Source organism: Nematostella vectensis, chromosome 12 (genome assembly GCF_932526225.1).
Source record: "Nematostella vectensis chromosome 12, jaNemVect1.1, whole genome shotgun sequence".
NCBI lineage: Eukaryota > Metazoa > Cnidaria > Anthozoa > Actiniaria > Edwardsiidae > Nematostella > Nematostella vectensis.
In genome coordinates, this window is record NC_064045.1 from 3,338,784 (window position 1) to 3,362,474 (window position 23,691).

The following is a 23,691-nucleotide window of genomic DNA, read 5'->3' on the forward strand; positions in this document are numbered from 1 at the left end:
TGGGGGTCAGATATTACTCAGTTATAGACAATACTTGGTGAAGTAGAAGGGGACGCCATCTTTAAACTACGCGCCTGAGAAAAAATGCATTCAAAGCAAATCGGAAGAAAAAAAAATAAACAGATATTATTCCTGCCCTCTATAACCACATTATTTAAACCTCGTCACCAGTCTCACGCGCTAATAGGTCACAATAGAGCAGAGCAGTCATCTGTTTCCTTAGTAACGGTCAGTGAAAACTCAGACGTCGATTTCAGACTTCCCGTGAAGCTGCGCGTGGAATGGCTGCAGTGCTGGTCTTGCCTCTATTTCCAAGAATTTGGTCACCTGAAAAGAGAACGGCTGGGCAGTTTAGTTATACGAGGGCGGGGAAGGAGAAGTGAAGAGGGAGAAGAGAAGAGGGAGAGGGGGTAGACTCAGGTTGAGCAAGTTATCTAAACGGGAGGGGGACATGATATCTGATAAGGGCAGTTTCAGCTACCCAAAGGAGGGGGGGGGGGGTGGCTATCTGATAGAAGAGGAGGTCGATTAAGTTAGCCATAGCGAAGAAGGGACTTGATTACCATCAGTATCGCTATTGTCATCACTACCACCACCATCATCATCAGTCTTATGACTAATATCCTTACCATCATCCACCACCATCGTCAGTCCACCACCAATATCCCCATTACATTTTTTTACCTGCTCCGGTGCTCGGCCTATAAACGTCTTTGCATCAAGCAGATCCCCCAGATGGTCGTGTATGGGAGCAAAGTAACCACACGCCTTGATGCGCGCCACGAGGTCGTTATCCCTTCCATGCTCCTTGACTTGTGCACCTGCCTCATGAGACAGCACACGCATCTTCTCGTGGCATTCTTGCCGGCTTTCCCCTGCCTTCACCATGGCCATGATGACGTTTTCTGTGGCCATGAAGGGCAACTCTTGCATGATGTGCCGGTTTATTACCTTTGGAGTGGACACAGGGAACTGTTACAATCACCAGGCTCTCTCTAGAGGAAGGGATGGCGAAATAAAGACAGGGAGAGACGGGATGGATGATAGTGAAATTCGGCTACTTCTAGGGTTTCTTTCAGCTTCCTCTTTCTAAAGTCTTTTTTTCGAAAAGATGAAGGATCCACAGCCACCAATGTGAAACCAAGTTTCTAGAACACTTGTCGTCTTACTTGAGAACTTGAGCTCTCTTGCTTATATTCATAAAGAGCCGATCTGAGCTTCAAATATGCGCCCCTCTCTACCCAAAACTATGGGCATTTTGGGTAGTTCAGCTGAAATCTTACTAAAAAAACCCTATTAGCCTGCGAAACAGGCTCTTGAAAAGCGCCCCAGAAAAGCTACCGGAAAACCCGTTCTATCTCGGGCGTAGCGCAACTAAGCTCGGCTATTCCAGCTCGGCTAACTAAGATCTAAGACTAAGCTAGTTTCGTAAAAGACGGAACAGCCCGGCTGTTCCGTCTTTTACGAAACTAGCGCCTTTTGAGCAGGCTACGCCCCTACGGCCTGCACTTCTTACCTTCGGGTAGACGACAAGCCCCTCAAAGACGTTCTGTAACGTGCTCAGCACTATATCCGCGGTAAGGAAGCCCTCTGCCAGAATAATCCGTCTGTTCGCACTGTCATCCAGCGTTCGCTCAAGCCACTGAACCGAGGCTGTCTGCTGTGCACCGCTGACCAGCGTCATGAGATGGCGGGCGAGGCTGCAGCAGCGTTCGCTCCGCATGGGGTTTCTCTTATACGGCATAGCACTGGAACCTGAAGATATAATGATAGGCGGTATAAATAAAGGGTAAAATACTGGGACCACAAACGTAAAGGGATCGACGAACACAGAAGCGATTTCTTTTTAAAAAGCATCGATATAACATTTTCGTTTGCACTCCATCCAGAATGCATTTCCTTCACAACGGAGCCCTTGAGGCAACCCTTCACATTCGAGGGGCTCTGTGAAATTGTGTACTAAGTATGGCACCCTTTGTATCATATCCCATGGACTGGTGGGGGAACAGACGGATTGGACACACAGACAGACTACAGTATGACTAGAAACGCTACAGACAAGCTGAAGAGTAACTAGGTGGTTTGCGTAGGCGTGGTAGCTTGAAACGTCAGGGAAACAACTCTGATTTTTTAGAAGCATACCATTTCAACTTTGTGTTCATTTACTTTCCCTTAGGGAAATTTTATTTATCATCCCGAGGGGGGAGGGGTTTGAGGATACTGTGGGGGGAGGGGGGGCTCGAGAAATTTCCGAGGTCTAAAGGGGGGGTCGTCGAAAGTGTATGAATTTTAAAAAGGGGGTCACTGATGTCTTTGGGTGTTGTCTCTTCTATATAATTTAACCAAGTGTCAAATCAGACTTCTTGGTTCTAGGAGTCTCGGTATGGGGGCAGTTATTTGGCATGCACAATCCAGGAGTCCAGGATAGGTATTAAGCCACGTTTTATCTATGCAATGTAAACCTATATACACCCTATATATATTTTTTCATGGTTTCCGCTATATGATATTTATAATGTGCTTATGTTCCATATTTAAAATTATTAACAAAACGTTCTAATGCTATAAGCGCTCATTTTTCGTCACCAACATCCTCGATCATATCTGATTTGCTGTTTCCTCTCTCTCTTATCTTTCTCGTGCTTCGCTTTTCTCGCAAGCAGAGAAGAACGAAAAGCCTTTTTGCATCATATATATCATCAACCATTATCAGCTTGACAACCGGTCCCACCTTTGAGAAATTGAGTGCCTTTACTTTTTCTGAATTAATGTCTTTAGCGAATTCTTTCCACTAAACCAGCTTGCAGCTAATCTCGCGTTCTTTGACATTGTTGTTTGCTTTCATTTCTTTACTCCTTCTGTCTTCAGTTTTCTGGAGGGTCGAGTGGCCGGGGAAAGGGGGGGGGGGGGGGTTCGGGCACCGAAAATATGGGGGAAGCATAAAGGAGGCATGGAAAATTTTGTTCCTCTTGAAAGGGGGGGGGCAACTAATTTTAGCAATTACTTTTATCAAAATTCTCACGCCCCCCTCCCCCTTGGTATAAACGAACTTTCCCTTAGAAGACAGACACAGGTAGTAAATGAAACCACAGACAGGCAACAGACCGATTGATGGATAAAGTGACAGACAGACACACGAAACGGACAGATGCATAGATGGACATATAGTTGAACAGAGTGGCAGACAGATACTTTACAAGGACGCAAAACAGACAGACAGACAAGCACAGTAAAACACAGAAATGGACAGACAGATGGGCAAAGTGACAGACAGCAGCAAATTGAAATGATACATTAACTGACAAAAAAGGATAAACAGACACTGAAAAAAAAAGACATACCAACAGACTGAGGGAAACATTGGACAAACTGTAACAGACACACATACCTATTTGATCTTTTTCAAAAGGTTCCTCAATTTCCTTTCTGTTTGCCAGCAGTCTAATATCAGTACAAATCTGAAACACATGGAACAAAAACCATGGAGATCTTGAGGTTAATTGACAGTATTGCATCTAAGAGTCTATAGTGTCTCAAAACCATGTGACAAGAACAATACAGTTTTGGAACCTTTGAATTGATCCAGGATTTAACTAACCTTACCATGTGGGTTTCTCATACATTTACCGTGGATCAACTAAAGGATATCATTTGCAATTTTTGGGCCCTACATTACAATACGTGTTTCCCCCCTGTGCTGACCCAGGGGTGGTTCCTTGCTCTTCATAGAACCAGTCTTTTTAATGATGATTCTTTACAGGACTTTACAGACTTATGGATTGATGACATACTAACTTATGCCAGGGGCTCATAAGTAGGTGCAATCATATGTATTATATAAGTGTCACAGCTTTTTCCAGGATCAGGCAATTTTTAGGAAGAATTGGTTGTTTGCCAAAATAATTGCAAGCTAGGATTCAAAGTCGTAAGTATGATTGGATTCATATTAAAGAAAGGAGCAACAAAAGTATCAAAGTAAGTATTCTAGCTTTTTGTCTTGAGACTGCACGTAGAGTTGAGCTCAGCCAAAACGCCAACACAAAAGCCGAATCTGATTGGCTCATCCACACGTCTAAAAATAGCCTGGTCCTTGGAAATGCCATTACACCTATATAGTACCGGAATATGGGGAAGTTGATTGCCCCTACTTATGAGCCCCTGCTTATGCTTTATAGATTTGTCTATAAATATCAAGAGCAAAACCTACCATAACACAACACCCCAACCCCCCTTTTGAAGTTCCTGGACCCTGTTACAACAGGAAGTCAGTCAATATGTTATTACTTGGCTTTTTCCTGTTTTCTGTATAGTATACCTTGTGGACAGATGCTCCCAGGCTGCTCAGCGCAGCCAGGCAATCCAGGTCAACCTTACGGCTGTATGTCTGACCTGTCACAATATAAGTCGACTTGAATCCTGCCATGTCAGTAACTAACTCGTCAAGTTTCTCAACCTACACAAAGGAAAAAGGAAGAAACATCATCCAGGAGGACATTTTTTGTTTCTATGACATTTTATAATTGATCAAAAAAAAAAAGTTCTAGATCCACCATCAGGGATTCCTAAAACCAAAGAAAATCAACTGCACCAGAACAGTCTTTTAATAGGTTCAGGTTGGCACCCCCCCCCTAAGAAATCAAAAGAATACATGCTCTGACAACAGCTACACACAACAAATACATACATCCTCAACCTCTGTAATACAGTGAAACTCTGTTCACCTGAACTCTCAAGAAAAATGAAAAACAGTTCAAGTCAGCAGGGATTTCAGTAGAAAATAAACTTTTTTTAGGGATTCCAGGTTTCTTTAGAGCCCAAAGGATGCTTGAGTTGTCCATGTTTTTCGTTATCTGGCTTCCAACGTATCACCTTTTGCTCCAAGGTATGCACACAGGAGTGTGTGCATACCTTGGCCACAACAACATGGATCCTTTTTCCATAGGATACCTAGGAGTACCCACTCCCTTCTCAGCATTTCCTGGGTACACACACCTGGTTCCATTACAGGTGCACAATCACCCTAGAAAGCACATTATAAAATGCAAACCACAAATTGAATATTGTCTACCTTCCCATGGTCTCCATCAAACAGACTGAGAAAGCTGGCTTGTGTCCCTGTGGTCCCCTTTACCCCTCTAAACCTGAGATCATCTCTTGCCCTGGTTACGTTTCTCAAATCCATAAGGAGATCAGAGATCCATAGACACGCTCGCTTACCCACTGTTGTCAGTTGTGCAGGTCTGTAGAAATATAACAATGTGTTAAAATGTGCCACAGTGAATAATGTTTATTAATCAACTGTATTGAAGTAGCATTCCTAATCAGCAAAGAAAAAGATGTATTCTCATATCTTGTATTGGAGACTGAGAGAATCAGATTTTAATTGAAAATGGGACTTATATTATAGTATTCTAGTATGTGGATTTTCTACCTAATCATGAAAGAACCATGCACCTATGTAATGAACCACAGAAACAACATACAAACTACTTTAAAATATTGTTTAAAAAAATATTTTAATCTCAATCCTTTTCCTGCTAGCAGAGGCCTCTTTTCTCTGTATTTTGCTGGGCTGGCGTTGCTCCTGTTAGCAGAGAACTCAATACTTACTGATAATGGGTAAATCCAAGTGTTGGAAGGGATTTGTATTCATCTGCAAAGTTGGCTAGCCTTTGAATACATCTTGCAAGCTTAAAGGAATAATAGAAAAAAACACTAACACTTAATAATGTTTTCTTACTCAAGAGAAAATTAATCTCTAGGACTAAGACTGTTAATTTTTGTAGTCACTGTATCAGAGAGGAATCTTGTAACAAGCTTCATGCGACATGACGGAAAAACCTGGAAAACGCAAAATTTCAGATAGAGAAAGAAGACACAATTTTTTCAGTGGCTATAGGTTCCTCGTATTACAGACTGATTTTTAAAACCAAAAATAATGTGAGGCCGAGGTGCACATAACCAGATTTTGGCTTTTTAAGATAATTTTTCCTTGATCATCATTGCCCTGTGTATCAGCTCAGGGACGAAAAGCTCGAATATCACTTTACAAAAAGTCACATCAATTTAAAAAAAGTTGCACTTGATATTTTGTTTGCTATAAGTTACTAAGTACTTAGAGAAATTATTCGCCTTATTCGATGTGAAATGGGCTTATTGGAAGCGTCACGTCATGTTTTTCCGTCATGTCGATACATGCACATTTAATAGCTGTCAAGACCATTAGAAACATATATAGCTACAATGGTGGGCACAGGGAAAAAACACACTCCTACTTGGCTGCCAAAAAATGAGACTACGCACCCCCTAGTTACACACCTGGTAAAACACACCCACCACACCCATCAATAGAATCCTGGCTAGCCTAGGAAATGGTTAAGTGCACTTACAAACCTCACTTTGGTGTTGAAAATCAAGGTGCAGTCCAATATTACAATAAGTCTTCTCGTTGTTTATCTTATTAAGAGGACATGAGCATTCTTTTTCTAAATAATTTACCTTTGGCAAAATGATGTCAAATGCATCTCTCATCACAATTAAATCCTGGATAAAAACACATCAAAATACTCTATCAGCTCTGAGATCAGCATTCCAACGCTTGGAACAAATATGATTAAAAAAACTGAAATAGCATAATTCAATTTTTAACAAATAGATCTTATGTGTGTTTCTGTCTTCTAATAAATACACAGCTGAAGTAAGTGTCATGAACAAAAAAGTATGCAATGGTTTGCAGTCAAGTTGCATGACTGTTGTTTATGACAGGCAGTGGTGTCTTCTGTGCATCTATTAGAGGCCAGATGAGATTAATCGATTTAAAAAATGTTTCTTCTGTTACAATCTAATTTTAAAATAGCACACACGTGCATGCTGGCGCTAAGTGTGTGCCCTCCTAAAACACATGAATTAGTGTGTGAGGTTTATGCTGTATAAGCATTAGTGTGTGAGACTCACTGTGTTATCTCCAACATAACAAGATGTGGCTCCCAAATGAATAATGGGTGCAGCCTTCGGACAGCACACGCCAAACGTATGCACGTGTGCCATGACATCATGTCTACGCTTCCTCTCTTCTTCAGCAGCAAGGTCATAGTCGATGTTTTCCAGGTTTGCTTCCATCTCAGCTATTTGTTCTGCTGATATGTTTTGTCCCAGTTCCTTAAAAGTTAAAAGGAAAGTCAAAGGGAAAATAATATTAAGGACTGTAGCCAGATAAGGTATGAATGTTCTAAAAATACACCAGAAATACACTAGGAGGTCCATTTAAATTAAAGTTAATCTAGAAAGTCTAAACTCTTGGGAGCAGGAAGTGCTTAACATCACATATTGCTTTATACTATTTATATAATATTCTTATTATTTTCACAATTTGCCATAGGTTATGACTATAAACCTCATTTTGACATCATCATTTGCTTTCTTCCCCCAGTTGCTAGATATACTGTAAAAGTGCAGAGTAGACAGATGCAGACATTTCGTTATATCACCACCATTTACACACAAATCATTGAGAAGCAACAGACCCCCTGCCCCCCCCCCCCACCACCACCACCATATACACACAAATAAATCATTGAGAAGCAACAGACCCCCTCCCCCCCACCACCACCACCACCATATACACACAAATCATTGAGAAGCAACAGACCCCCTGCCCCCCCACCACCACCACCATATACACACAAATCATTGAGAAGCAACATACCCCCTGCCCCCCCCCACCACCACCATATACACACAAATAAATCATTGAGAAGCAACAGACCCCCTGCCCCCCCCCCCCCCACCACCACCATATACACACAAATAAATCATTGAGAAGCAACAGACCCCCTGCCCCCCCCACCATCACCACCATATACACACAAATAAATCATTGAGAAGCAACAGACCCCCTGCCCCCCCCCCCACCATCACCACCATATACACACATAAATCATTGAGAAGCAACAGACCCCCTGCCCCCCCCCTACCACCAGCATATACACACAAATCATTGAGAAGCAACAGACCCCCTGCCCCCCCCCCACCACCACCACCATATACACACAAATAAATCATTGAGAAGCAACAGACCCCCTGCCCCCCCCCCCACCACCACCATATACACACAAATAAATCATTGAGAAGCAACAGACCCCCTGCCCCCCCACCACCACCACCATATACACACAAATAAATCATTGAGAAGCAACAGACCCCCTGCCCCCCCCCCACCACCACCATATACACACAAATAAATCATTGAGAAGCAACAGACCCCCTGCCCCCCCACCACCACCATATACACACAAATAAATCATTGAGAAGCAACAGACCCCCTGCCCCCCCCCCTCACCACCATATACACACATAAATCATTGAGAAGCAGCAGACCCCCTGCCCCCCCCTACCACCAGCATATACACACAAATCATTGAGAAGCAACAGACCCCCTGCCCCCCCACCACCACCACCATATACACACAAATCATTGAGAAGCAACAGACCCCCTGCCCCCCACCACCACCACCATATACACACAAATCATTGAGAAGCAACAGACCCCCTGCCCCCCCCACCACCACCATATACACACAAATCATTGAGAAGCAACAGACCCCCTGCCCCCCCCCCCACCACCACCACCATATACACACAAATCATTGAGAAGCAACAGACCCCCTGCCCCCCCACCACCACCATATACACACAAATAAATCATTGAGAAGCAACAGACCCCCTGCCCCCCCCCCACCACCACCATATACACACAAATAAATCATTGAGAAGCAACAGACCCCCTGCCCCCCCCACCACCACCATATACACACAAATAAATCATTGAAAAGCAACAGACCCCCTGCCCCCCCACCACCACCACCATATACACACAAATCATTGAGAAGCAACAGACCCCCTGCCCCCCCACCACCACCATATACACACAAATAAATCATTGAGAAGCAACAGACCCCCTGCCCCCCCCCCCCACCACCACCATATACACACAAATCATTGAGAAGCAACAGACCCCCTGCCCCCCCCACCACCACCATTTACACACAAATCATTGAGAAGCAACAGACCCCCTGCCCCCCCCCCCACCACCACCATATACACACAAATAAATCATTGAGAAGCAACAGACCCCCTGCCCCCCCCCACCACCACCATATACACACAAATAAATCATTGAAAAGCAACAGACCCCCTGCCCCCCCACCACCACCACCATATACACACAAATCATTGAGAAGCAACAGACCCCCTGCCCCCCCACCACCACCATATACACACAAATAAATCATTGAGAAGCAACAGACCCCCTGCCCCCCCCCCCACCACCACCATATACACACAAATAAATCATTGAGAAGCAACAGACCCGCTGCCCCCCCCCCCCCACCATCACCATATACACACAAATCATTGAAAAGCAACAGACCCCCTGCCCCCCCACCACCACCACCACCACCATATACACACAAATAAATCATTGAGAAGCAACAGACCCCCTGCCCCCCCCACCACCACCATATACACACAAATAAATCATTGAGAAGCAACAGACCTCCTGCCCCCCCCCCACCACCACCACCATATACACACAAATCATTGAGAAGCAACAGACCCCCTGCCCCCCCCCACCATCACCACCATATACACACAAATCATTGAGAAGCAACAGACCCCCTGCCCCCCCCCACCATCACCACCATATACACACAAATCATTGAGAAGCAACAGACCCCCTGCCCCCCCCCACCACCACCATATACACACAAATCATTGAGAAGCAACAGACCTCCTGCCCCCCCCCCCACCACCACCATATACACACAAATCATTGAGAAGCAACAGACCCCCTGCCCCCCCCCCCCACCACCACCACCATATACACACAAATCATTGAGAAGCAACAGACCCCCTGCCCCCCCCCCCCCCAACCCAGACTGCACCAATGCTGATAGTGCTATATAGAAGATTTAACCCATTGACTCCTGGCTATTTTTGAGCTGAATTAACAAAAAAACTGACACCTCCCCCCTATTCGTAGTTTTATACAGCCCGTCAAAGTCAAACACAGCTGCACCTAGTCAGTGCTTTGCAGTCCCCACTTTTAATCCCTTGCCCTTGTGCTGAAGCGAGCACAAGTTGATGGTTGCTTGTATTTTTCACCAAAAATACAGCTATGAGCATATTAGGAGAGTGTCTCAGGACATCATGAAGTCTATTGGGGCTTAATTGAGTGCTTTGCTTATGGATATTTGCGAGCAAAGGTGGATTCATGGTTATTTCTTCCTTGTTTGGCTTTGCCTGGATGAGAAAATAATTTTCTAATGAATCACCACAGCTCTCCTAAATGCTGTCTTTTCTGAAACCAAATTGATTCCAAAATTGTTTACACTGCTATTCTGGGTCTGTATGACCTGGAATTGATTTGTTTGGCTTTGGGGTGAAAAGACTTATAAAAAACCATCTGACTTTGGGGAGAGGAGTGTTGACTGGCCCTCCCCTTAAAAATTTTTCCCTGGATCTCCCAGAATGCTTTGCAATCCATGATGGCATCCAAGTGGTTTTACAAGCCTTTAAGGAGTGGACATTGTGTTTTGAGACCATGGAAATGAACCTGGAGGATCAGAATAAAGGTATCTATTTGTGTCTTGAGCTGTGTTTGCTTATCTCTCTCCCTTGTGTGCTATTTTGAGCGTTTCATTGAGAGGGGTGATTCTGCTTTTCTTTCCTTGTTCAATTAGAAATTTGTCAAAGAACCTGTGCTATTATTTGGCTTAAGAGTAGTTGCCAACACCTTGGTTGGATGCATATCTTCAAGACCATTTATCCCTTAGACTGATGCCTGAGTATCTTCATCTTGTTGTGTTTATTTTGCATTTATGAATTTTTTGGGTTGTGGGTACTTCTCAAAGCCGGTACAGGCCGGTTGAGGGGTCAATGCGTTAATACAGTCTCTCCCTTTCCTACTAAAATCCCTTCACATATATTATAGCAGCAGTGTAGCCAGGATTTTTAACAGGAGGGGGGCCAAAAAGGACTTTCGAGGCATTTTCTCCTGTATTTTAGATAATGTCTCATACATTTACTTATTTTTGGCTGCTAAGAGGGGGGGGGGGGGGGGGGGGCTAGACCACCCCCTGGCTTATATTTTAAAAATGTCAAGAGAGATATATTCGGTCCATTTATAGGTAGGTCTATCGCTTATTCTAGATATGGCAAGTGGACTAGATTCTCCATCGAAGACAACACTGTCTAAGGACACCACGACTAAAGGGGAAACCTCCCGAACCTTTTGTGCACCCATGCGAATACATCATCATTTGATCATGTGGATTGACGGTGGAATAAAAAATACCTTCTCCGCTTTAGCAAGATAGAGCCATAGTCGCCTCCATGTTGAGAATTTCTTGTCTTCAGAGAAGCAATAAGCCATTTCCTTGCTAGCATACCGGCTTGTCAGTGGACTCCGGTATTTCGAGTAAACGGATTCCTTTCCGTCCGCCATGCTGGATCGAACACGAGCCGACGCTACTTGGTCAGTGGCTTACCGCCACAGCGCGCAAAAACAAATGAAAAAAAAACACAATTAAAATGCTAAAATAAATACTTGATCTACGCACACACACTCAAAACTTCAAAATAGTAATTTCAAAATATTCCGCATCTCAAGAAAAAAAGAAAGTATAATACTTCCGGAAAATAAAAGTTGAGGATTTATGGGTCTGCGAAAATGGTCAGCGGATTCCGTGTTCAAGATGGCGGAAGCCGGCGAAGGGAAGAACTATCTATACGGGCTTCTAATTTTGTCTCCTGTCCTCTCGTTCTTGTGTTTACTTGGGATATTTTACTCATACTTGACTAGTAAGGTCAGTGAACATATGAAATTTGTCATATTTTCTTGATTACATATACTTCAGGCCACTTCGGCCTTTATATTTTTTTTGTCGTTGATTCGCGCGCTTATGCATGTTGGTCTTCTATCTACATCACAAATTTACATCGTGAGAAATGCTTGAACGCGACTGATGGATCGTCAATAGAAATACATACTTTCCACGTAATTGTATACATAGTTTTATTTGGTGTGAGATAACTGTCACTGGTCATCCCGTCCCCAGCGTTTTTAGGGCCCCAAATTACGTGTCAATACAACGAGAAACAAAAGTGCAGACTTAAATATCGCCGGTCAACTGCCATTTTGTCATCCTGGCAAAGTAACAAGTGTGAGAAAGAATTCATTTCCATAAGCTGATTTGGAGACTGAATAATATGCCATCCGTGCGTATTGAAAAACCTGGTTTTCATAGGCAGTTCTAGGGTGGGCTAAGGGCCTTCCCCACTATTTTAAGATATTTTTCTTAAAAATATGAAAAACTATAAGCATCCTCAGTACAGATTCTAAAAGTAAATTAAGTCCGGCCTTCCCCTGTTAGTCAGTAGCATATCTAGGGGAAGAGATAAGATGGTTTGAACCCCTCTGGGCTGCCGTGGCGTACCATTTGGGGCCTAGATGTGCTGATCTGAAAGCCTATTCAACCCCTAACTATAAGTTACATTCCCCTACCCATCTTTTTTTGCACAGAAAATAAAGAAGTTAGAGTACCAGCATATAAAATGAAAAAGGTTTTTTTTCTTTTTTCTATTTGTCACCGAGGCAAACTGCACCTTCAGCAAAAAGCCAGATCCACCCCTCACCCCTGTCTCTTGAAATCCCTGAAATCGACCTCACCTTATTAGAACTTCTGGATTAATGCAAGCTTTCCTCTTGCTTGAGAAGAAGAATCCACTCCATACATGCTGTTGACCTCACCCAAAGTGCTATCCCTTAAAAATTGATTTTGCTAACAATCACCCCCCATCTGTTTTTTTATCGTAGTCCCCCTTGGGCAGACTTGTACCCAGTCGTTATTTGCTGTTGCGCGTACATCCACAGGAATCCTAAAGCAAAGACGGGGGAAAAAATAACGACTGGCAGATTACAGATCCAAGATGGCGGCGAAATTGGCGAGCAAAAATGTTACGAATTTTCACAGACGAAGAAGGACCTATCCATACTGCATTTCTTGCCTGTAAAATTCCATGTGCACATGACAACTGCAGAAATAGCCTAAATACTTTCCTGGAATTTGAAATTCGGCGTAAGATCATGTGCAAATAATGACTTCCTCACTCTAGAGCTTCTTCTAGGGAACATGAAGACAGTACAAGACAGTATGTGTTCGAATTATATCTCTGAAAGTATATATTTGTGATTAATACAATCCAACCAAGGCAGTATGAGTTCAAATGAGTGCCAGAACATTCAGACCATCCAAATTCATTTCATGAAATAATGTATCTAGCTCACCAGTGTCGTCCGCCGTCTTGGGTTTTACGAAACGAAAATATTGTCTAATTAAACTGGGAACAACCGAAAATAAAACTAAATGGTTTACAACGAGTGTGTGTAGCTAGGCACTTGGACTTGTGCACAAAAAAAGTAAAAAAAAAACTGTCATAAAAACGCTGCTTCCAAGATATTTGAAAAACCCCGAAACCGCATCCTGACCGTCATGCGCAGCGTCTGGGTACGAGACTGCCCCTTGGGGTTTTTTTTCAATATCTCAAATAATTTTTTGTGCAGGATTTCCCAGCCGTGTGTCTTGAGCAGTATTCGCCGTGCTACCTGGGTCTGGTGTTACCCATCTCCATCCCTGTCTTCGTCATTTTTATGTACTTCAACTGGATGGGACTCAAATTCTTTGTGCACAATTAGAGGTGAGTTTAACTAGTTACTCTTTATGCACAATTAGAGGTTAGTTTAACCAGTTACTCTTTGTGCCCAATTAGAGGTGAGTTTAATCAGTTACTATTTGTGCACAATTAGAGGTAAGTTTAATCAGTTACTATTTGTGCACAATTAGAGGTGAGTTTAATCAGTTACTATTTGTGCACAATTAGAGGTAAGTTTAACTTAGTTACTTTTTGTGCACAATAGGTGAGTTTTACCTGTTACTCTTTGTGCACAATTAGAGGTGAGTTTAACTAGTTACTCTTTATGCACAATTATAGGTGAGTTTTACCAGTTACTCTTTGTGCACAACTAGAGGTGAGTTTTACCAGTTACTCTTTGTGCACAATTAGAGGTGAGTTTGTACCAGTCTCTTTGTGCACAACTAGAGGTGAGTTTTACCAGTTACTCTTTGTGCACAATTAGAGGTGAGTTTTAGCAGTTACTCTTTGTGCACAATTAGAGGTGAGTTTTACCAGTTACTCTTTGTGCACAATTAGAGGTGAGTTTTACCAGTTACTATTTGTGCCCAATTAGAGGTGAGTTTTACTAGTTACTGTTTGTGCCCAATTAGAGGAGGGTTTAACTAGTTACTCTTTGTGCACAATTAGAGGTGAGTTTAACTAGTTACTCTTTGTGCACAATTGGAGGTAAGTTTAACTAGTTCTCTTTGCAGGGCTCGAAATAGCGGCTTGCCACATGGCAGGCCAAATTTAGCACTTGGTTCCAGGAAATCCTGACAGCAAATGGATGTAATGTAATGAAGATCGAAAGTAAATGGGATGATGTAAAGGAATTAGTTGCAACAACAGAGCTTAAAGATGCATGGGCAAAACTCCTCACTTCTTCAAAGAAAGACTCGCGCAGCAATATCCTACATCTTGTTGAGATTCTGTTAGTTGTTCCTATTAGCAATGCCACTCTTGAACGAATGTTCTCAGCCATGAATCGTGTTCACACTGACTGGAGAAATTGTTTAGGGGAGAGGAGAGTTGAAAATCTGCTCAGAATCACCGAGGAGGGAAGTGCAATACAACAATTTGACCCAAAGCCAGCCCTTTCAAGTCGGTGTAATAAGTGTGCCACCCAAAGAAGACCTTCTGTAGAGCCAAGTGGACCACGGAAAGAACCAACAACAAAAAGGATCCTACCTTAATCAGATGTTGTCAAACTGCAAAAAGACTAGTATTGACAGAAGACGACGACGACGAAGCATGAACTCAGTCTTTGTTTAATCTCAGTACAAAACAAAGAAAGTGTGTTTGCGGGATCTGGCAAATAACCCAAGTTTGAAGTAAATTCTAGATGGCTTCAAAGATATCAACCTACACGGTGCTTTGCTAGGGAGATGTTATTATAATCAAGTTTAATCAGTGAAAGTAAGAAAAAATTCTATCGACCAGTTTTATTTTTACAGCCTCGAATGCAAAAATTATGCTTTTGAAAGTGTCGCACCTAAAATATGCCGGATGTTTAACTATACATAAAATGAGATCAGAAGCTCGCAACAAATTATAAATTAGCACGAAAGAAGTCCAATAGATATGCTACAATTCAAAAGATTCGGATTTTAAATAGAGTTTTTCTTTGAAGAAACATGTCCGTGAAAGTAGAAGATAAACAAAAAGGCAACAAAAAAATAAAACCGCAAATATCTTAAAATCTGACTTTCAGATTTTTTTAAAACTTCAAATATGTGGAGGCAAACGTAGTAAGTTTTGTCTAAGGGGTATGGTTTAAAAATAATTTTCCGCGTATAGTGTGTATTTGCAAAAATCTAAAAGCACATTTTCCATTGTTTCGTCGCTATGGTAACTCAAATAACAACAGCTCATATATTTTCCAAAAATTCAATCCTTACTTGATAAATGGACTTAATCTTGCGCAAACAGAAACTGTAGCCCTTTAAACATGAGCGGTTATCTACTAGAAAACTGCAGGCAGCTTCCTTAAGGGGTCTCAGGTTAATTGTTTCCAAAATGCGGTAACGTGTTTGCCCTCGCTTTAAAGATTCTTTCGATTCTGCTATCCCTTAAGGGGTCTCATGTTGCATTGTTTTCCAAATTGTGGAAACGTGTTTTCCCTCGCTTCAAAGATTCTCTCGATTCTGCTAAAAGGGGTCTCATGTTTATTTAGGATGTTACTAGTAGCCATTTGTTGTACATTTGTACCCTCGCTATAATGGACGCTGTCTGGTTTACTAGACTTACTTTTATACATTTTAATGTTGTGATATATGCGTAGCGTTGAAAGGACTTTTTGTTAGGGACCGAAGTGACTTGTGTACTGCATTCACATGTAAACTCTGCCACTCACAACCAATCAAAGCGAACGTTTAACAAGGATTGCTCATAAGGTCGTGCATTTTGTCACGAAACAAAATAACGACTCGGTAATTTCTTAAAGAATGTCTCTCAACCACTCCTTTGTTATTGTTTACAATTGAAATACGAGGGTTTATCTGCAATAAAATTTCAAAATAACCATCCGTGATTGAAGTTTAAAAGTTTATTATATTTGATAGTACGTTTCTCTGTTACTGGTTTGAGACGATGGAAATTGATTCTTTGAGACACCCGGTATTGTACGGGAGCATAAAATGGCGGCATGATTGGCCTTTCCGACGGAAACCTCAACTGTTAAAAGACAAAAGAATCTATTAAAATCCGAGATATTTAACAGGCCATCCGCTCTAAATTATCAATCAGATCCTCAAAGAACCTTCCAATAGACACACTGCTTTCAATATTTTGAAATATTTTTCGCGTTTTCCGTTAAAAATCATCGGATATTGTTACGTAATCAACCGGAAGTAAAATGGTGACAATGCGGCTTTAATATGGTTTTAAAAGCAAATCATATTGAACCAGAATCCAAGAGTAGTGTCGGAAAGGATAGAGGTGCTCCGGTGTTGTTGAGAGTGATTTATTGAACATTAAAATGGTGCTCAGCGACACACACCACTGGGAAATTCCAATTTCCTCAGGAAAGGCGGGGTGTTGAGGATAGTGTGTTTTGGGGGGTTGAGGATGGGGGGGTCATAAATTCAGGCGTCATTCTTAATCTATAAACCGAGATGTGCCCCAGTTTGCGATTGGAACGCCTCCGTCCAGAATTGCGATAGAAACACCTCAATAGTATTAACACCATGGAAACGAATGAGCAACTCCGGCATTTAGTAATACACTCGGCCTCATTAACACCGAACAGCTGATCAAGCCTTAAATCCAAACCTGCAAAACACTCGCTTAACACCGCCAGCACTTAACACGCTTTTACTGTTTTACTCTGCGCTCATGTCAGCATTCATTACGACTAAATGCGCGGAATATTACCTCTAAAAGCCGCGCTTACAGCTTGTTTGTGCAGGCTGCACTACCATTGGTAATAATTACTAAAAGAGTGACGTTTTAACAGATTGAGTCAGTGTTTGCTTTTAGGTGAGTGAATGAAAAAAAGGGAATGTTTTTATATCATGCTTTTGCTGTCCTTGGACTCTGCTAGGATGTTTACCAACATTTTAAAGGCGACTTAAGTTATTAAAGATTACTCATTTGCAAAAGTTAAACATTTATGTTGTATATTTTGATCCTATATCGACGTTGGTGCTAATCTGGTAATTAATTTTTGGGGAAAAAGACAGCCGATAAAGCCCCACATATAAATATTGTCTTTTCAGGTCACCGCCAGTGTCCAGCATTTGTGCCGCCTGAAAATTTATTTATTTTCTATTTTAAGTCTTTCTCTGTAAAACCTAGAATCAATTGGGGTTTTAGTTTTGCGCTCTTCGAAAGATTTGTTCGGGGATCTGCATTGAAAATGGACTAAACTGTGAAAAGTCGCAATAGTGCCTGTGATTGGAGGAATCCCTTTTCCCCACGCGAAAAGTGTCGCGACATATTTCACATTATTTCTAAAAAAAAAAAAAAAAAAAAAAAAACAAGCACGATGATGAATTCTTGGTTTCGTGTCTTTACTCTATAATTAAGCTTCAAAGCCTAATTTTGAAATTGGAAGAAAATTAAAATAAACAAATGGCCGCCCGCACGCTCCCGAAGTAGAGATCGCGACCAGATTCATTTGGCCTAAGATTGACTTTTTTGGATGAGTTTGTTTAGTTATTTAAATACAAAACTTTTTAGCATCATAATAATTTTCTTAAATAGTTTTTAAAATGTGTTTGTTTGTTTTTGTATCTCTTTTTCTGTGTAACATGTAAGCATCGCTATTACACGGAATTAGTTTTTTGCAAATGGTTTAAGAATCTGCTGGCCACTGGATTGCGTGGTTTATAAACTTGATAGACTATATATAACACGTTTGTGTGCTTAATGGCTAAGCGGAGGCGTCTGAATCAATAAAAGCTGTAGGATCAAAGTCTTTAAACCGTAAATGAGTTAACATTGCCTCAATTTGATTCGACGTACACACTCAACCATGTCCAATTCAATACCCATTTCGCCAAATAGAAACCAATTTGTTGACATTTATAGCTATTAAGGCGATAAACTCGCCACAAATTACGGCTGTTTTGTAGTTTAATTTTCAATAATTAGAAATACATCTTTACTAGCATTGACTATTTTTTTTTAGCACACCGAAACTATATGCTCGGTTCCCAGCCGTGGTTATGCCGAGCAGGGTTCATCCCCACGGGAGAACCGAAACCACCGCAGCTAGAAACTGAGGCTTCTAAAACAAGTGATAATTAATAGCGTTGAAACATTTCCTTCCCCTTGCGCTTCGCGCCATGATACGCTCTGTTTTATTGAGTTGCTGTCGTTAATTTTTGTGTTGGCACGCAGAAAAAGTAGAATGAATCAAGTTATAAAATGTTTCGTATTTTACTTGATCGAAAATTAATGTCTTATTTTGTTCTATTAAAAAAGTTGTGTTGTCTAGTGTGTACTATGTTTAACATTTTTAATGCCTTTGATGGAAACTAATAATCATTTTTATTACTTTTGGGTTTTACTTGTTTATTGATGTTATTTTCATTTATAGATATCTGCCATTATCTTTTTCAATAAAGCAAGATTTATCCCAGTACAGTAAAAACAAAATAAAAGTTTGAAACAAAAGTTACATGAGCATTAACAATGATCTATACAAAACCGGAAAAATAATTTTTGTTTAGAGCGAAAACATGTCCCTTTTCCGTCATCTCAGTACCGTAAATACAAAAATGAAAGAGAAGGTTTCGAAGCAAAAGTTAGGAGCATAAAGACTGTTTATTAGCACAATAATTACCCTCTTCCTCTTCACAAAATAAGAACACTGTACCCGCTTTATCTCTATCTTTCTGAAACCACAAGATTTGCCCGTTTAAAAAAAAGCAGAGCGCTGGAATTGCAACATTTTTACGCTCTTCCCTAAACTGTAGCTTTTTCAAGCGAAATGGTGTTGTCCTGCGCAGATGCAAACAGGTTTAAAGTTGTTTAGATTCAGTATGTTAAAGCCGCATTATCACCAGTTCACTTCCGGTGGTCCGACGGAAACCTCGACCGTTAAAAGACAAAAGAATCTATTAGAATCCGAGATATTTAACAGGCCATTTGCTCTAAATTATCAATCACATCCTCAAAGAAACTTCCAATAGACACACTGCTTTCAATATTTTGAAATATTGTTCGCGTTTTCCGTTAAAAATCATCGGAGATTGTGTCGTAATCGACCGGAAGTAAACTGGTGACAATGCGGCTTTAAGTATAAGCTGCATCAGCCCCTTGTTATCTTAGCACCACGTAATGATATCAGATCTCCAAAGAAACAACTAGAATTTCTGCAGCAGGTATTTTTTATTTTTCTGTGACGCAATTGCAGGTGCAAGGCACTTGAAACTTGGATCAAAATGGAAAAAAAAACCAAAGCTCGGACTGGCATAGGTCCACGTGCGTATCGCCTTCTTTTTTTTTTAATAGACTTTCTCAACATTGCACGCGTTTCAGCAAAAATCAAATAAACACTTGAAACTGGTCAGATCATCACGCGGCCTGCCGCCCTCAGCGCCCGCAAGTTCTCTTTTCAAATGTATTGTAAATAATATTTCAAATCGCTTCACATCTCTTATTTGTTAAAATCAGATTAAAGCTGAAGACCGTAAAGCTCTATAAACGGCCCGTTAGACTATGGGTGGGAAATAAATAAGTGTATCTTTTAGCGAACAAATAGAAAGTGACAACCGAAGCCAGCGTTGGTGGTTTATCATACAATCCTTAAAGTTAAAACAAATAATTATGCACAAAAATTGTATAAACTGTTTGGAAAGAAGCCCTTCTTAAAAACAGAGCTAAGGTTTGACGAAGATTTCGTGACGCAATTTGCATAGTTGCGCAGTGAATGTGATTAGTAAATCAAACGAGGAAATATAATCAAATCATATAGGAAAAAGACATGCATATCGAATAATTGACGTCCGAAAAGTCTCTCAAAAATTTGTTCTTATTAGCAGGATTGACGCATCCTAACTCGGTCTTAAAACAATCGCTGAATGAGAATGGTCCATTTTCGATAACCTTTACTCAACCTCGGTAAAAAATGATGCAAGAATTAATCTAATTAAACGGTATTTTGCCGCCATTTACTAGCCCCACTCCGCTGCGTATGTATTTTCCAAAATGGCGACCAAAAAGCTCCATCGCCCAAAAGTATCATGAGTAGGGTTTCAAATGATATATCTTTGAAAGCTGTTCAAATCGAGTTTGCATTCTCAAAAAGACATTATTTTTCTAAATAACTTTCTATGTAAATTTCAACTCTATAGACATTCATTTTAAGTTCAAAAATGTTTTTTTTCACGGCGGTGCAAACAGTATGTATTTAATTTTAGCATATATTTAAACTATGCCCTAAAACTATGTAAAATCATGGAAATTATCTTCCTAACACGGTTTTGGGTAGTATGGACTACTCGAAGTTCTAATGAATTCTCTCTTCATGGTACCTGTTGGCGTAACTCTTGTAAAGCACTTTTATAACAAGATCATGGTGGGAAAGCTCAGTTGGAATGTTCCCATCCGTGATGTACGTATGAAACGCGGGTACCAGAGCCTCTTCACACGGAGCGCTAGTTACTCGAGTGTTCTGATATTTTGAAGGTCAGACAGTAAGGTGGCAAATTAAAAAGTCACGCCTTTTTCATGGATCAAATTTTTGTATGTCACATGGGAAAGAAAACAAAGCCTATCTCAAGTGTTTGACGGTGAGGGCAATTTTACTATTTGCCCCTATAAAGCAGGTTTATTAAAGAATGTCGATCAACCACTCCTTTATTATTGTTCACACTTGAAAATACATCGGTTTATTTGAAGAAAAGCTCAAAATAACCACCCACGATTGAAGCTATATACCTTATTAACAATATGTTATCGAAAGTATCTCAGATATGTGCTTGAAATAGCCGATGGGAAAGGATTCCTGGAGTGAGTCGGTATTGTGCGGGAGCGTCAAATGGCGGCGTGGTTGGCCTTTTCATTTATAAAATGATTGTATGTGGATGGACAACAATGTTCAGTATTTTCACCTATTGAAACAGTGCAAAGAGGCACGCCTTTTTGTTGATCAGTGTTTGTGTCTCACGTGGAGAAAAAGCTCACAGCTCAACTGTTGAAGTTCAACATTGTTTCTAAGACAGCAGGTTTTAAGAAGAGACACACATGCACGTGTGTCACCTGGAACTTACAACAAAATATAACTCAAGTCAAGAACATTTTCATACACGCCTTTTCTAATCATAAATTCTCGATTGTCAGTAGCTTTCTTCAACGTGTCGAGAAACGAAGAAATTAAGAACGAAAGGAATTTCCAAAATTAATAAAAAATAATAAAAAGATAAATATGGCTTTTTTTGGGAGTATCAGTTCTCTTTAGGAGAAATTAAACTTCGTCTCACACATCTTTCTAGCGCGAGTTTGCCAGCCAAACAGTCACGTGATCTTAGCGCAAGTCCCCAATTACTCGGATGGAGATTACTCTTCAAAGTTGCGAAGCGTAAAAGAAGTGAAAGAAGAAAATAGTGTTTTTGAAAACAGACTTTAGGCGGAACACCACTGTGTAATTTGACGGTAGTTTGGGATTTTTTGCCTTTTTTCTTTGCAGAATAAAGAAATTGTTGGTTTTAGCGGAAGGCGCCGGTTTACGTCACGTGGTTTAAAAGGCGTCGCACCCTCGGCCCGAGAGAAGTTCGTAACACAAACGTACAGGTACGTACTGTATAATTCATGTCATTTAGGTAAAAAAAATTTTTTTCTTTTTATTTGATGAAATGGTTTGGAAAACTGGACATATGATTAACCAAACACAAGTATTTGACTCTGTCGGGTTTTTCTTCTTTTTGTTTTGATGACTTTAAAAACCTCTGTTAAATATTCGGACAGTTTTATCCTATGCTAAACTTGCTTTCGTCGTTCGTTCTGTGCGAAACAAGTCTTTGAGATATTTACCCTATTTATTATTCTGGTAAATGGTCTTATTTTACAAAGAACTTTGAAATGATTTGATTTTGTTTTTAGTTTTTGTAAAGGTGGCAAGGTCATTTTATTTTATTTTTTGCAAAGGTCGCGGACTACAAAATGAAAAAAAAAAAATAGGTAAAAACCTTGCTTTTTGTTTTGTTTTAATTGAACGACGCTTTTGAAAAATTGTCCTAATTGTTCTGAAAAAAGACAGCATGTCTTAAGGTGACGGCGACCGACTTTCTCGTGTGCCTTTCGTTCCCTTGTTGTTACAGTTTCACGTCAATCCGTTATTGTGGATAGTTTTACTCCAGACTTCAAATGATTTGAAACAAAAACTAAGTAGGCCTTATTTAAGGAAATAGTTATGATCTTCTTTATGGTGGCAGCGGTAGATATCCCGTGCTTTTAGCGATCATTTGAAGACACTACCTAACGAATAGCCGCCTATAATAAGAAGTAACAGGTACATTGTTAACGCGGTCAGTAAAACTGTCGAGTCGTTTACACAAAAGGTTCTTTTACATCAAAGAAGTGACACAGTTCTTAACACAGGGAGCCGTTTTTTCCCACCACTGCTAGCAGGTGGTAGATTGATAGCCGGATCAAGCTTCTCGCTTTACAAAATCATAGTTGATACAGGTAGCAAAACACAGAAATCCTAGCCTGATTCTACCGTTTCTAGGGTTTCAACCACGCGCTCCTAATATGTTGGTATGCTTTTAAACCCGCGAGTTGATTCCTAATAGTCAATAGCATTTTGTATGTTGTTGCCCATAGTGGGGTTTATTTGAAAAAAAAAAATGCTTTTTGCTTAAAAGGTGTTTTATTTTAATTGATGGTTCAACCGATGTTTGTGAGGAAAATTTGCTACGCGTATCAATAGAAATTTATTTTTTTTATTTTTTTCAAAAAGTAATCAAACAGATATTATTTTGCATGCATCTTTTACCAAGTAATTTCCCATCTGGCCCTTTTTACACGACACATTTTATAATAATCAGTGTTTAATACGACCTATCATTAAAACGACATCCACATTTCTTGATTTTTTTATCTTTGTTTAAATAATCGATAAGTCATGCGGGATGGTTTATTGAATATTTTCCATATACCTCGTCGGGACTAATCTTCACATTTATTCACCTGTGGTACGTCGGCTTATCTTGCTGTAAACCTGGCCCTGTTATGACAGCGCGGATTACACATCTCGGATCATTCATAACATGGTCACTACGGTCCGTCCTCCTTTGAATACTTTTGAACCATCCACCATTATCTCAGAACATCTTAATGCTAAAACTCATCCACACTTCACTGTTGGCGTTTTACATTTCAATATAATAACCTTTTTATTTTATTTAATAAGTTCGCCAATTCGAGAGACCTAAACCGAGCTAATCGTTCGTAAAGAAAGTGCCTTTTTTGATTGGACCTGATATTTTTTCGTCGCGATTCAACGTCCCAAGT

The 23,691-nt window shown here is 40.6% G+C and overlaps 1 protein-coding gene and 1 long non-coding RNA gene across 2 annotated transcripts; one reads left to right on the plus strand and one right to left on the minus strand.

Moving 5' to 3' along the window:
* Window positions 1–126: 126 nt before the first annotated feature.
* LOC5516867 (adenylosuccinate lyase) lies at window positions 127–11,533 on the minus strand. Its single transcript, XM_048719733.1, has 10 exons — window positions 11,354–11,533; window positions 6,955–7,158; window positions 6,499–6,543; window positions 5,611–5,690; window positions 5,069–5,240; window positions 4,316–4,453; window positions 3,389–3,458; window positions 1,517–1,755; window positions 685–951; window positions 127–327 (listed from the first exon to the last, which is right to left on the minus strand). The coding sequence occupies exons 1-10, from the start codon at window positions 11,501–11,503 to the stop codon at window positions 241–243; spliced, it is 1,452 nt and encodes a 483-aa protein (XP_048575690.1). The 5' UTR covers window positions 11,504–11,533; the 3' UTR covers window positions 127–240.
* Window positions 11,534–11,748: 215 nt separating this feature from the next.
* LOC116620874 lies at window positions 11,749–12,953 on the plus strand. The gene is made up of 2 exons (XR_007305283.1): window positions 11,749–11,864; window positions 12,875–12,953. It is a non-coding gene; the product is annotated as an uncharacterized LOC116620874 (long non-coding RNA).
* Window positions 12,954–23,691: the final 10,738 nt, after the last annotated feature.